General features: G+C 41.5%; 1 protein-coding gene across 5 annotated transcripts in view; it reads left to right on the plus strand.

The window, feature by feature from the left end:
* PPP2R3B (protein phosphatase 2 regulatory subunit B''beta) overlaps window positions 1-12919 on the plus strand; it is a 95516-nt gene that overhangs the window by 20058 nt on the left and 62539 nt on the right. The window contains exon 1 of one of the 5 annotated variants that reach the window (XM_014527358.2): window positions 8570-8880. The exons of the other annotated variants lie outside the window; for them this stretch is intronic. Within the exon in view, the coding sequence (XP_014382844.1) occupies window positions 8734-8880 (147 nt within the window). The 5' untranslated portion in view covers window positions 8570-8733. Of the gene's footprint in view, window positions 1-8569; window positions 8881-12919 lie in introns of those variants that run through there. 5 annotated transcript variants of the gene reach the window in all.

The following is a 12919-nucleotide window of genomic DNA, read 5'->3' on the forward strand; positions in this document are numbered from 1 at the left end:
CATGCACCCCACCCTAGCTGGGCAGCACCTGCCCCACTCCCTCCCTCACTAGAAGCCTTGATCTGGCCTCTCTGGTCTGCCCCCCACCCCCCCCATGGACCAGATGCTGCTCTCCCAAGCTGCTGGGCTACATTCCTGGCTGCATGTGTGCTGCAGCTGTGGGCATGCACTGGCATTTATCAGTGACATTATTGGCTACACCAGCCAAAGAAAGCCAACTGCCGATAATGTCAATTTCCCTTTTTATCGGTGCAGATCCAATATGGACCGTTTTTGTTTTTGTTTTTTATATCGGTGCACCTCGACAGGCAACTCATAAATATACCTGTTCTTGTAGACAACCCTCAAAATAGCATCCTTAATCTCTGCACAGTCCTTAAATAAAACCAGGATGTAGTCCCTTAACAATTTTAAAGGGCTTGCCTTGGATAAGAGTAGTCTATATCAGAAAACTTTTAAATACTGGTGTCTGAGTTCAAGCACTTAGTGGCCTGGTTTTGAAGACTATGAGCCTCAGTATGCAGAGAATGGTTAAAATTCATGTTAAACTTGGAGTGGACAAGCATGCTGCAAGCCTGGTTTCAAGCTGCCTGGAACAGTTCAAAAGTATACCTAGAAAATCAAGTACTATTTTGAACTAGTTCCCTGTAATCTGTTTCAGTGTTGTGGACACCAAAGTTTCCATGACTTGGGCCTGATTTTTGGGTCTTCCAGGCATCCCATGTAGCATTACTGCTCAACCCTTGTCACCTGCTCTCCCACCCCAGTGTTGCAACTGGCTGCCCTGCTATGCAGACAGAACTCTGCTGCCCTGTTTTTTTGCTTTTTTCTTTTTGCCTTATCAATTAATTGTCTAGCATTACTTATTCAATAAATGCCTTTCTGAGAGCCAACTGTGTCCTCACTCTAATTGACTGCAGCCCCTCAACAAGCCTCCCACAGCTCCTGGGACCCAAAAAATAATGGTTCCAAGCACCTTCCATTTCTCTTTCCCCCTCCCCACAGTTAAGCAAACTTATAGGCTACTAAAATTTTGCTTGCAGTAAGTTTTTTAGGAAAGGTCAGAAAGCTAAAACACACACACCCAGGGATCCCCAAACCATGGGTATAAGCATCCACCATAACCCACTGCAAGGCTTGCGGAACTGGGTACTTGCACAATTTGTGAACTGGTTCCCAATCAGTACCATGTTAGAATGGTTCATGTATGTTTATCAGCACTCCAAGCTTCCCCCTTTCTTTCTGATGATGGAAATGTCGGGTACTAAACTATATTTAGGCACCTGAGCGTATACATTTAAGTTATAGCTTTTTTGTGGGTAGGCTCTTACAAAGAGGCTGCTTACATTAAACTGTAGAGCACGCTCTGACCTCAGGGTGATCCAGCACAAGGATATAATGATTCTAGTTTCTTTTTGATGAGCATGGTGATTGGAGTCAAAATACCAAGAAAGTTTTTTATGGTGGCCTAACACTACTCTAGCAAGGTGAGATCTAACAACTGTGCTCTTAAATTTCTGATTCCATTTTAAATACCCTGTTCCCTACCTTCCACCCCTTCCCATGCTGTGGTGGGGTAAACCAGTATACATCAGTTTGGGGTTCTTCTGCCTTCAGAGAGCCTGACAATTGTAGTTGAGGTGTGTGAACTACCTAACCCTCTCAACATCGTAACTAAAATTGGGGGAAAATGTCAACACAATTGCTTCACTGCTCATTTTAGCAGGATTCCTTCACTTAATATACTTCAACCATGATCGCAAATGAATTGGCTGTCTGTGAACATCTTTAGAATATCCAGTTTTCCCTTAGTTGGTGAATTTATTTCTCAGCACAGCTATTGAAAACCACGTGGAAACGTCCAAATATTGAACTTCATATCAACTATATTACTGATAATTAATGTCAGGTTTTTTAACTGAATCAAATACATGAATTTATTATAGAATCGAAGACAGCCTTACTGCAGGGAATAGTCTATATAAATCTTACTAGTAGGAAGTAATGCTAAGCCACAGTAGAAAAGACTTCTTTTTTCACTAGTCGTTTATAGAACTTTTCACTAAGCATGTAGTCTTGGAGCAATGATTCTCAACCAAGGTGGTGTGACACCCTGGGGTACCTTGAGATCCTTTCAAGGGTATAGCAGGATTCTAGGCAGTGTTAACACCACTGGGTGTGCAAATGTGATTCACAAGATAAACCCAGAGATTTCAAAGAGGAATTTGTGATCTTAAAAACATGCTGTCGTGTGGTCTTCATGAGTTCTTTGCAACAGAACAATTGCTCTATTTTCTGTAGTCAAAAAAAACAAGTGAAAGCTAAGCGCTGACACCTTTTTTTTTTGGAGCATCTTAAAGTCTAAAAATGTTGAGAGCTACTGTCCTAGAGCCATATGAACTGCTGTGTACACCCTCTGAAGTGCTGCACCTTAAACGCTGTGAAGTCTGCTGTATTGAAAATGCAGGCTTGGCTGTGTACAACAAAGCAAAGAGTAGACCCAAATATAAAGGGAGGAACACTATGCTTCCTGCATCCAAGTCTAATGCTGCTACAAGGCTTCCACATATAAACAGATATTCCAGGAATGCAAACAACCTCTCATTTGGCTGCAGTAGAACTATTTAAAGTCCTTGCTGAAAGGCAAAGGAGAGTCCAGATAAAAATAGTTCAGACAAGCTGGAGTAAAGGGTGTGGGGGGAGTGTTTAATTCTTCAGTGTACTGTAAAAACTATTTTAATTGCCATTCTGCATTTTTAAATTGGATACAAAAAGCCTTCGAACTGTGACTTTTTTATTTTTTGTCTTGTATTCCTGATTGCTTTCTGAATGTCTTACGTCTACAAGGAAAGGGCTTTTTTTTAACCTTTAGTGTAAGATTAGTCTTGACCTTCATTGCCTTGTGTTTAAAATACAGCCTTAATATCATGTGCTGCATACTTTTTGCTGGATAAAGGGAGAGAACTTTCCATCTACACAGTATTGGAAAACGTGCATCTATAATAAGTATTAATAGAAAAAAGGGGGGGGGAGCCCAAACACTATACAAATGTAAGAAGTTGGTTTAGACTGATTCTCTGATGTGGTTTACTTTTTGTTTCATATTGTAACCATGGGGGTGTTTGGTTGCACTATACTAAATATTACATAAATGTTGTGATAACATACTCCTCTGTAATCCCCACATTCTGGATTAAACAAAAGAAGCAGGCATTAAGACAGGATATGAAAATGGTTAGTGGGAAGAAGTTCTTTACCAGGAGTTGTAACAGGTGCTAGTGTTTCAGAAGTCGATATGATTTCCATAATGCAAAATGAGAAAAGGAAGGATGTGAGATTGATTTCCATACTCTCTGTAGTACAGCAACAATTGGATTTTTAAAAATACAACAGCCTTCCATTATGAAGACAAGCATAAAATGTTAGGAATCTTGCATTTTGCAGTGATTGAACTGCCTCAAACTCAAAGCTTGCAAATGTTCTGGAGCAAACTGTTTCACATACCTGTTCACATGATGGGTTGAGAAATGTCTTTGTCAAACATAATAGCTAAAGTCGGTGTTTCTTGGAATCCACCCTTAAGATTTTCCCCTAGGAGAGCCCCTTGCCTCTTTTTTTTTTTTTTTTTTTTTTTTTACAAAGCCCTGCTCCAGGAACGTGTTAATTAATACACTCGAGTCTGCTCCAATGCACTGTAATTTCAGTGCATCAGAGCAGCATCCCTGCAAGTTTACAGGCACCCTTGGTGCTCACAATCTGTTTTTAATGTTTTGGGGGTTTTTTCTCTAGTTTTCTGGTTACTCTGACATGACCAGGTAATCGCAGGCTTTATATGCTCTTCTAGTTTTTTCAGTTTGCAGTCTTTGGGTCAGTACAGACATTACACTTTTACTGGTATAAGTTGTCTATACCCATAACAGGAAGTTTGGCGCACACAGACTGGTTTAAAAATGGTGGAATTCAATCTAAGATTTGTCCTCCCCCCACCAAAGGGTGAATATGTGTTCTGTTCGTTTTAGTCTTATTGGTGTAAGAAGCAGTATTTGCGTGGTAACTTCTTTGACTTGACCAACTTGGTTCAGTAAAAGATATTACCTAGCAATTCATGCTTCTTTGTATATTCTCTGAACTATCACTTTTATAACAATGCTGCTTCTGCCTTCTGAACATCTTATTGTTTGCTTACATTCTCCATCAAGTAACAAAACTTGTGTCTTCCTTTGATCTTCCTCTTGCTTCTAAAATACCTACAAAACCTTTTTTATTGCCTTTTAAGTCCCTTGCTAGTTGCAACTCTGGGTTTTTTGGGGTTTTTTTTTCCCCCTCCCTTTTCATCTAGTGGGGGGGGTTGTTTGTTTGAATCCTCATCCTTAAAAATGTGTCCTTGTTTCTACTTTGAGTACTATTCCTTTTTGATCTTTCAGATCATTAGTTTTCTGTGCAGCCTTAATAATGTCTCATTTTCGTAGCTTTCTTCTACATTTGGATAGTTTGCTGTTTTTTCTGCTTTAAAATGTCTTATAGAAACTACCACACGCTCCAATTTCTTGCATTCTTCCTTGGCAACCATTTAATGGTATGTGTGTTCTGCCAGGTCCATACACTTCTATCTCCTTAATAACTTTGACTACAACTTGCATGGGCTCCTCAAGTTGGGGCATGATAGTTACTCAGCATTTACAAACTGCTGGATTCTTTTCTTCCCCTCCATGGGGATGACATCTAGCTTGACTTAATACCCTTTACCAAAAGACACTGCAATCTGATAAGCTACAGCAGGGGTTTTCAACCTTTTTTTAACAAGTGTACCCCTTCTGTCTCAAAGTTTCAGCTCATGTACCCCTCTTATATATTTTTTTTTTTCTTGTTTTTAAGAGGGGAGCAGATCAAGGTCACCGTGGTGAGGGAGGAAGTGGAGCTGGGGCTCAGGCAGGTGCAGGTGCTTCACAGCTTGGGCAGAGCACGGAACGGAGCTGCTAGTGGCTCGTGTGGAGAGGGGGAGGCAGCTCCTGCTGCTGCATGCATCACAAGAGGGCATGGGGTATGTGTGCCCCCAGATCTGCATATGGGGCAGAGCAGGCTGCTACTGCGGGCTGGAGCTGGGTCTGCGCCAGGCTCTTCCCAGCTGGGGCTGGGCCAGCTTACACTTGAGATGGGTGGCAGCGGCACTAGGAGGGGGGCTACAAGAGAGGCTGCAGCTAGTCCAGAATTTGCTGTAGCCCCTCAACCCCCCTCCAGCACTGCTGCTGCCTGCCTGCCCACCCTTACCCCATGCTTAGATCCAGGGGCACACTCCACCCTATGCCCTGACCTGTGTACCTGCTACGACCTTTTTAAGTACCCATAGGGGTATGTGTAAGCTACAGCATGAGGATTGAATTTAGCGTGAGCAGCTTCACTAGGTCATACAGATCATTCAGGATAGCAATCCTGCATCTTTGTACCAGTTGTTGAGATTCTTTCATATCTGTTGCAGTCTCCATAGATGTCACTTTTTTGGGGAGTTTGCTGAGGGTTCTGTTTTGTTTGGGGGGGGCGGGTTGCCAACTGTGAAACACTTTTCTTTGTCTCAGTCCTTAACTTTGACCCAAGGAATACATATTATGAATCATGGTATATAACTATGCAACAAGTAGCTATTTATAGCAATAAAAACAGCCCTGTTGCTTTAAAAATATTTTGGTCAACTGGAGTGTGGTATTTTGTAACCCAGCTTAAAATACTGAAGCAAACTGAACAAATGTCTTGAACAAACAGCCACCCCCCCTGCTTAAATTGCCAACTTTCCCTTGTTTAAGTAGTCATTGCTCTGCCTGGCCTTAAGTCAGTCTGCATCTTAGGTCTGTAACAACACCTCTCTGATTTTCCTCCACTTACCCTGGATTAAATTGACATCCAATGCTAGAACACGATTCTTACCCATGTCTCAGCATTTCCATCCTTTTGATATCAAGTTCAGTGACACTGTGTTTATCTAAACATGTGCTTTAATGCGTAGTAGCCTATTTTACTGCATATTGAAGCAGTATGTGAAAAACCATGCTATTATGCTAATTCACAGTAAAATAGTCTACTGTATTAAATGTCACCTAAAAAGCATGCGCTTCTGCTACTGGGTATTAGGATAACCTAAATAGCATTACACTGGAGATACTAATATGAGGTACTAAATTTTTAATGTGCACTAAGAAAAGCTCATTAATTCACATGTAGATGTGCCCGCTGTTTTCATGTAAACTCAGCCTGACTTCCCCAAAATCTGGGTTCCAGTGTAGAAAGAAGTTGTAGTCGCAGGTAACTGCCTTTCCAGAAAGTTCCCTTGGCAGGTCATTGGTCTTCTGTTGTATCTCCAAGGATGCCTCGTCCACATCTGGATGATTTTCTTAATTAGAGGTGCACCAATACATCGGTCCGATATTGGATTGGCACCGATTTATAAAGAAAATTGACTGTATTGGAAATCGGCCTGATTTGGCCAGTAAATGCCTGTGCGTGTGTACAGCCACAGCACAGCACATAGGCAGTAAGAAGCACAGCTCGGCAGCTTGGAGATCTGCATGTAGCTGGTAAGTTTGTGGTGAAAGGAGTGGGGGGGGGGGGGGGGCAGATCAAGGCCTCCCGTGGTGAGGAAGGGAGTAGGGCTGGCACTGCCCAGCTGGGGCAGGACAGGGCACAAGACAGAGGTGTGGCTCATCCGGAGGTCACAAGGAGGCAGCTTCTGCCACTGCATGCAGCGGGGGGCGGGGGCATATGCCCATGGATCTGCACGGGGCACAGGCAGAGCAGGCCACATCTGTGTGCTGGCAATACAGCCAGGATGCGCTTGAGGCGGGCAGCAGTGGGGTAGGGGGGGCCTATAGTGAAATTTTGGGTGGCTGCAGCCCTTTGCCTGCCCCCCGCTCTACGCCCCACTGGAAACAGCCTGCCACAGCTCTGGCCCCAGCTCGCAGCTGCAGCCCACTCCACCCATGCCTGTGCAGTTCCGTGAGCCCATGCCCTCCCAGGGCACGCACAGCGGCAGCAGTTGCTCCCTGGACGATCTATGGCTCCATCCCGTGCCCTGCCCCATCCCCACTCCTCCCCCACTGTGGGAGGTGTTGATCTGCCCCCCTATCTCCCTTTCCTCCCCCGCTTCCCTTCTACCACAACAGACTTAGCAGCTGGATGCAGCTGTACTGGGAATCGGATTGGTATCGGTCGATATGCCTCCTTAAAAATCAGCTATTGGTATCGGCCCCCCAAAATCTCTCAGTGCACCCCTACTTTTAATCCATACCATTCCCAACATGTCTGACTCTCGCCTTGTCCATTCATTGCTTATACCCTCACTTTCCAGAAAAATACTTCATACCAAAGTCAAAGTGATCGGGGAAAATGAAATGCTCTTCATTTAACATAAATAAATATTCATTAGTTTCCCACCTTTTGTCCATCATTGCTTTCCAGTGTTCTGCGGCCCTGTAAGGAGGCCCAATTTCAATTTCTCTGTTCTATGTATTAAAACCTAAGACTTGTGGTCATGTTAGCATCTGTAACTTCCTTGCTTACAAAAAGTCTTAAGTTCTCTTTTTTGCATGTGTGTAATGTACCTGCTGTGCTGCATAATGGTGCAGTTACTTGGATGCATACGAAGTTGCAGTGTATCTAGTTTAAAAAATTTTTTAAAACCCACAAAAATGTCGGGGAGAACTGAAACGTCTTATATACCAAATGGAGATGGTAAACAGGAGGCCATTCTCTCAGTTTAGCTTAAAAGCAATACTATTTATCAGTTAAGTTTGGGAGGATCTTCTGTACTCCAACGAAGCCTCAACCCCAAAGAGCTACAATAAATTGAAAAATAAGGGCGTGAGACTGGCAGCTCCTAACTGTAGTGCTGCTGAAACATGATCAGTGAAGTCTCCTTTAGGGTGTGTCTTCATTTGACACTCGCATACTTTTATTTAGGCAAGAAAATTTTGTCCTGACGAAGCACTTTGAGGTCCCATCACTAAATCTTCTCTTTCCTAGTTTTAGCTTGCTATCTGCAAGTCTTGATTTTTAAAACAGTGCTCCACTGTTTTATTCCTGTTTTTGTAAACGGTTCAGGCAGAAATCACTTGACTGTGAATGCAAACTCGTATTGCAACATTGCAGACAAGTGCATAATCTTCATTTCATTAAACTAAATTTATCCCTGTGAGCTTAATTGTAATTTATCTTGCAGTGTTTTCCTTATGCATTCTAACATGGCAGTCCCCTGATAAAGGTCTGGAGGACTTGGAAGGAATGTATTTGCTGTGTAATAAAAAATTTAGTCTTCAGTGATATGTAGCTGAATTTAGCATTTTGTGACAGAAGGAAATAGGAGGGCTTAGTGGTACCTACAGACTGCCCAACACTAGCCTCTTTACATTCCTCCAGGGTTGTGTCTTTTCCCACTTTCTTTTTTTAAAGGAAAAAAAGTGTTTGTATTGATGAAAAGAAATGACCTGTTTGGGGAACCATACTATCTTGTTTAGATTCTGGAATGCATGCAGAGGGCAGGCCCCCAAAGTGCCTTTCCAATCTGCTTCTGTGATCCCAGCCAAGTTCCCTTTAATGTATGGAGCAGGCTAGTTGAGCTGGCTCTCTTCGAATACCACACAACTAAAGCGTAGCTGCTGCTTTAAGTGGCACTGTGTGATAACAGAAAGGCTCTGCTATATTTACTACCGGGACTTGAGAGCCTGGACTGGCACATACAGACATTATATGAAATCCGAAAGTATGAGGATAAAGGAGATTTCCTTGAGACAAGATCCTGATCTAAGAAAGGAATTGGCATTGCTAGCTCGAGGATGTGATTTTGTTTTACCTTCTAGATTTAAGAAGAGACTGAAAGCTTTCCAGCAGGTCCAGGTTTGTTTGTCTTTTGTATAATAATGCTTCTCCTTGTGAAGGTATAACTTTCATGTCTGTCATGTTTTATGACTGGAAAAAAGTTAAGTAGGCATATTTGAGTGACTTTGGGTGTTGTTGTTGTGTTTGTTTTTTTTAAACAAAACACAAATATTACGTTGAAGGGAGGGACTTTTGTTGCACTTTACTTTCCTGCTGTTTGAATTGTGAACTTGTTGCAAGCCAGAATAAATATTTAAGTTATTTAGCATAATAAACGCATGCATTATTTCTACAGATATTTATGAATTAGTAAGTGTGGCATGTTTAATACTATAGTGTTTCCCTTGCACTGTGCACACTTCTATACAAGCTGTAATTTATTCCTTGCTGAAAGTAGGTGCACAAAATCGGGTGGAAGTAGGCTAAATAAAGCTTTACTCAAACACAAGTGCATCTATTGGTATCTGTATTTTGAGTTGCATAATGTGAGGTGCTTTAAGGCACTAACATTTCAAACTTTGTGTTTGGGTCTAATGACTGCAGTTGAGAAGTTGTTGCTATGCATTGTGTGTGCCTAATTGCTGCTTTGAAGCCATTGTGTTAACTCCTTTTACAAAATAGTAGACTTTAATTAGGAGTACATAGTAGAAATACTGCTGATTGTATACATTTCTTCAGAATGCGGGTGCTTTTAAGCAAACTATCTTGTAACTTTCTTCCCCAAGTTTACTAGCCTAGTTAGGATTGCCTAATCCAGGGCTGTTCAACTGGCGGCCCATAAACCACATGCAGTCCCCTAGGGGTTAAACTGCAGCCCCTGGGCTCCTGATCTGGGTGCTATTTCCTCCATTTTGATCTCTTGCTGCTGCTGCTGAAGTCCCTAGGCTCCTCCAGCTTCTGCTGCCTACTAGAACCCCTGGGGGTAGGGCAGGCCAATGCAGCACGTGGCCATAGGGGGACACGGGGACCTTCTGTGGCATCTGTACCAGTACAGTGCAATGGGAGTCATTCACCATGCAGTGGAACCACGCTGCTGTGCCCATGTGTATGGAGGGGCTGTATGATTTGATGCATTGGAGCCAAGGGGCTTGTTGGGCTTGTGTGGGTTGTTGGGGTCCCATGCAGTGTGGCAGGGAGAAGAGGGCTCACACCATGCATTTGTAGCCGACACAGTGTGGTGAGGGTGGGGGGACTTGCATGGCACGTGGGGAAGGAGGGTAGGGTGGCGGAAAGAGGGCCTGGTGTGGTGTGGTGTGGTATGAAGCCCAAGGGTTTGGATCCTGCGTGGTGTATGGTTGGGGGGCCTGCAGCTCCCAGCCCTTCTAGAAGTTGGATAGCCCTAGCTCAGTCAGTGCAATCACAAGTACCAAAAATCTACGTTTGGGTGACACCTAAGGATAACCTTTTTTGGAGCTATAAAAAAAAAAAAACAAACAAAAAAACAAAAAAACCAAAAACAAGAGTTGATGAATTTTTCAACCGCTCATTAACTTTTTTTTTTTCTTCTCCATGGATTAGGGACACCACTATCCGCAAACATGAACGATGTATTTCATGCATGAAACTCTTTTATCCTCTTTTGTTTTAAAGAGTGACAGCCAAACTCAAGTTCCTAGATTTGGGAATTTAAAATCAATGTAATCTAAATATGGCCTGTGAGTTGAAATCTTAATTCAGGTTCTCATAATCTGGTGTCTCTTTCAGATGACCTTCAAGAGAAGGCCAGGGAGCCTTATGACCCAGTTAGATTAATATATTGGATTAAGTGCATTAAATACTAATATATCAGTTTTGGTCAAACTGAGTTGTCTGAAAAGGTCATCTCTCATTTTAAAGCAAAGTTCCAAAACTGATCCTACTATCTTAAAGTATTTGGTGCGAGATGTCATTTTATTAATGTTTTTAGTTGGTGTCGTCAGTGGAAAAAGTGTACTACCTGAAGGCAGCTGGCGAAGTACAAGAAACTAAAATGCCATATGTGTAATTTAATCTTGCATCTTTTGATACATAATTGAGTTAAATTCTTAGGGGGTGGGGAACACAGCTGGAGGTGGACTTATTTTATATATATTACCTTTTGGCTAAAAAATATTAAAGGGCCACATATGGGGTAAGATTATCTTGAGCTATTTTATCAGTCCAAGTATTTAGATAAACCAAGTGATTTTTTTTTTTTTCAATGTAAATGTTGTTCAAGGTCAGAAAGAACCCCTAAAGATCCTGTAGATGGATTATGAGTACATGTATTAAGGGTGTGTACATGCAGCTAAACCAAACTTGAATAAAATCTTCTCTATGCAACTTGCAATTGTTAACTTGTATACATTTTAACACCCAGTTGTAGTTCTTAATGTGGGCCAGGAATGAACCTTTACTAATCGCTTTCAATCCGAGTTGAAACATTTTTGCGTTTGTATAAATTTCAACTTAAAATTATTGGCATCCATATATTAAAAATATAGTTACAACATGTAAACAAGGCCTAAATATACATTACAGAAAATGAATTACTTGTAATATTTAGAGAAGGGTGAAATTGAACGTCTACTTTTCTTTAATGTTTTATGAGCACTAGCAATTGAAACAAAGGAACAGGGTGGTTGAACTTTTTAAAGATATTATAATTAACATCTGAATAGATAATGTTTGTGCCTGCTATGGACTTGATGTTTCGGAGTAAGTTGTAATGAGCCCTCCTTAAGAATGCTCATGTTTGAAATGGTGTAGCTGTTAACAAGTTTTAAATAGTCAAGTCATTTTAATTGCACCATTACTTTGACAATCATGATACTGTCACCTTTCTTGTCTCTTAAATGAGCTAGGGCAACTTTTAATTTCTAATTCTAAATTTAGGAGGTAAATCTCTTGGGCCTTCATACCTTTATAAACCAGTAAAAATAGGGCGGTCCAATCTGTTTGCAGATTGTCTTTGCATACTTCTTAAAAATAGTGTTTGGATGAAATATTTGACTTGTTAGGCAAATGCTAGGTTTCCTGTACCAGACTTATAGCTATTAACACTATAGGTGGGGATCAATACCTAAAAAAGGAACAACACCTGATGTACTGTATATCAAGCTTTTGTTTTTAATCTGGGTATGAACATATGTGGCTAAAACATTTGTTACGAGTTTGTTCAGGCTGATTGATGGAGCTATAATGGCTCCTGGAATTTTGATGAGTCAGTGGGCTTTTTAGCCCAGAGCTCTGCACGTAAACAACTCCAAGCACAATATCCTGTTCTGCAGTGGTGTTTGGAGCTAAACGAATCGAGTTTTTGTGAAAGTCTTTTACAGGACTGAAAGGGGAATTTTTGGTAAACTGGGTGGCCCGGGGACAGGCTGTTTCCTAGCAGCTGTTTTTATTACTCGGGGTAAAATAGAGGAAGAATCGCTTTTTCTAGGGAAGCCCTTTTAAGCAACCGGATGGGCCTTTCACAACTGGCATGGGGGAAAAAAGATAGCTGCATCTGTCCAAAAATGTCTTACCCTGATGTTGAAAGTACTTTTCTACTTGTCCACAAAGTTTTTAAGTGAGAAATTTTACACGGATCATATGTGAAAGGAACCAATTGAGAGCTTTTAATTACTCCTGTAAGCAGTTATGCTTATCGAATGTAATTCTTGTAATACTGGAAAAGGTAGCTATATCCATTTTGCTCAACAGTTTTTCCTGAAACTCTAGAGTGAGAACATGTTGTGATGCATCAACTGTGCTGGAAACTGAAAGATGTGAATTGAAAGGTTTATTACTTGCTGATAGCTGAGTAGAGTGTTTCTTTCCACACGGCAGTTGGTGACATCCCTAACTGTCACAGAGCTAGCACGTCAGCCACATTACTAAGTCATGTAAGGAAAGCTCTATTTGAGGTTGGAAGGAAAAAACGTATTATATCAAAAATACATGTGTATACATAATTCACACTGATATCCTAGTATTTGGTGAACTAAAAGTCTTCACTGTTTACAAGCCTTATGAAATGGTCCAGCTGTTAATATGGCATTGTAGATTTATCATTTAAGAGTGATTTAATCTCAGTGCTACTTGCTTTCAGCAG

The sequence above is a fragment of the Alligator sinensis genome, unplaced genomic scaffold, assembly GCF_000455745.1.
Source record: "Alligator sinensis unplaced genomic scaffold, ASM45574v1 scaffold144_2, whole genome shotgun sequence".
In the NCBI taxonomy this organism is placed as follows: Eukaryota; Metazoa; Chordata; order Crocodylia; family Alligatoridae; genus Alligator; species Alligator sinensis.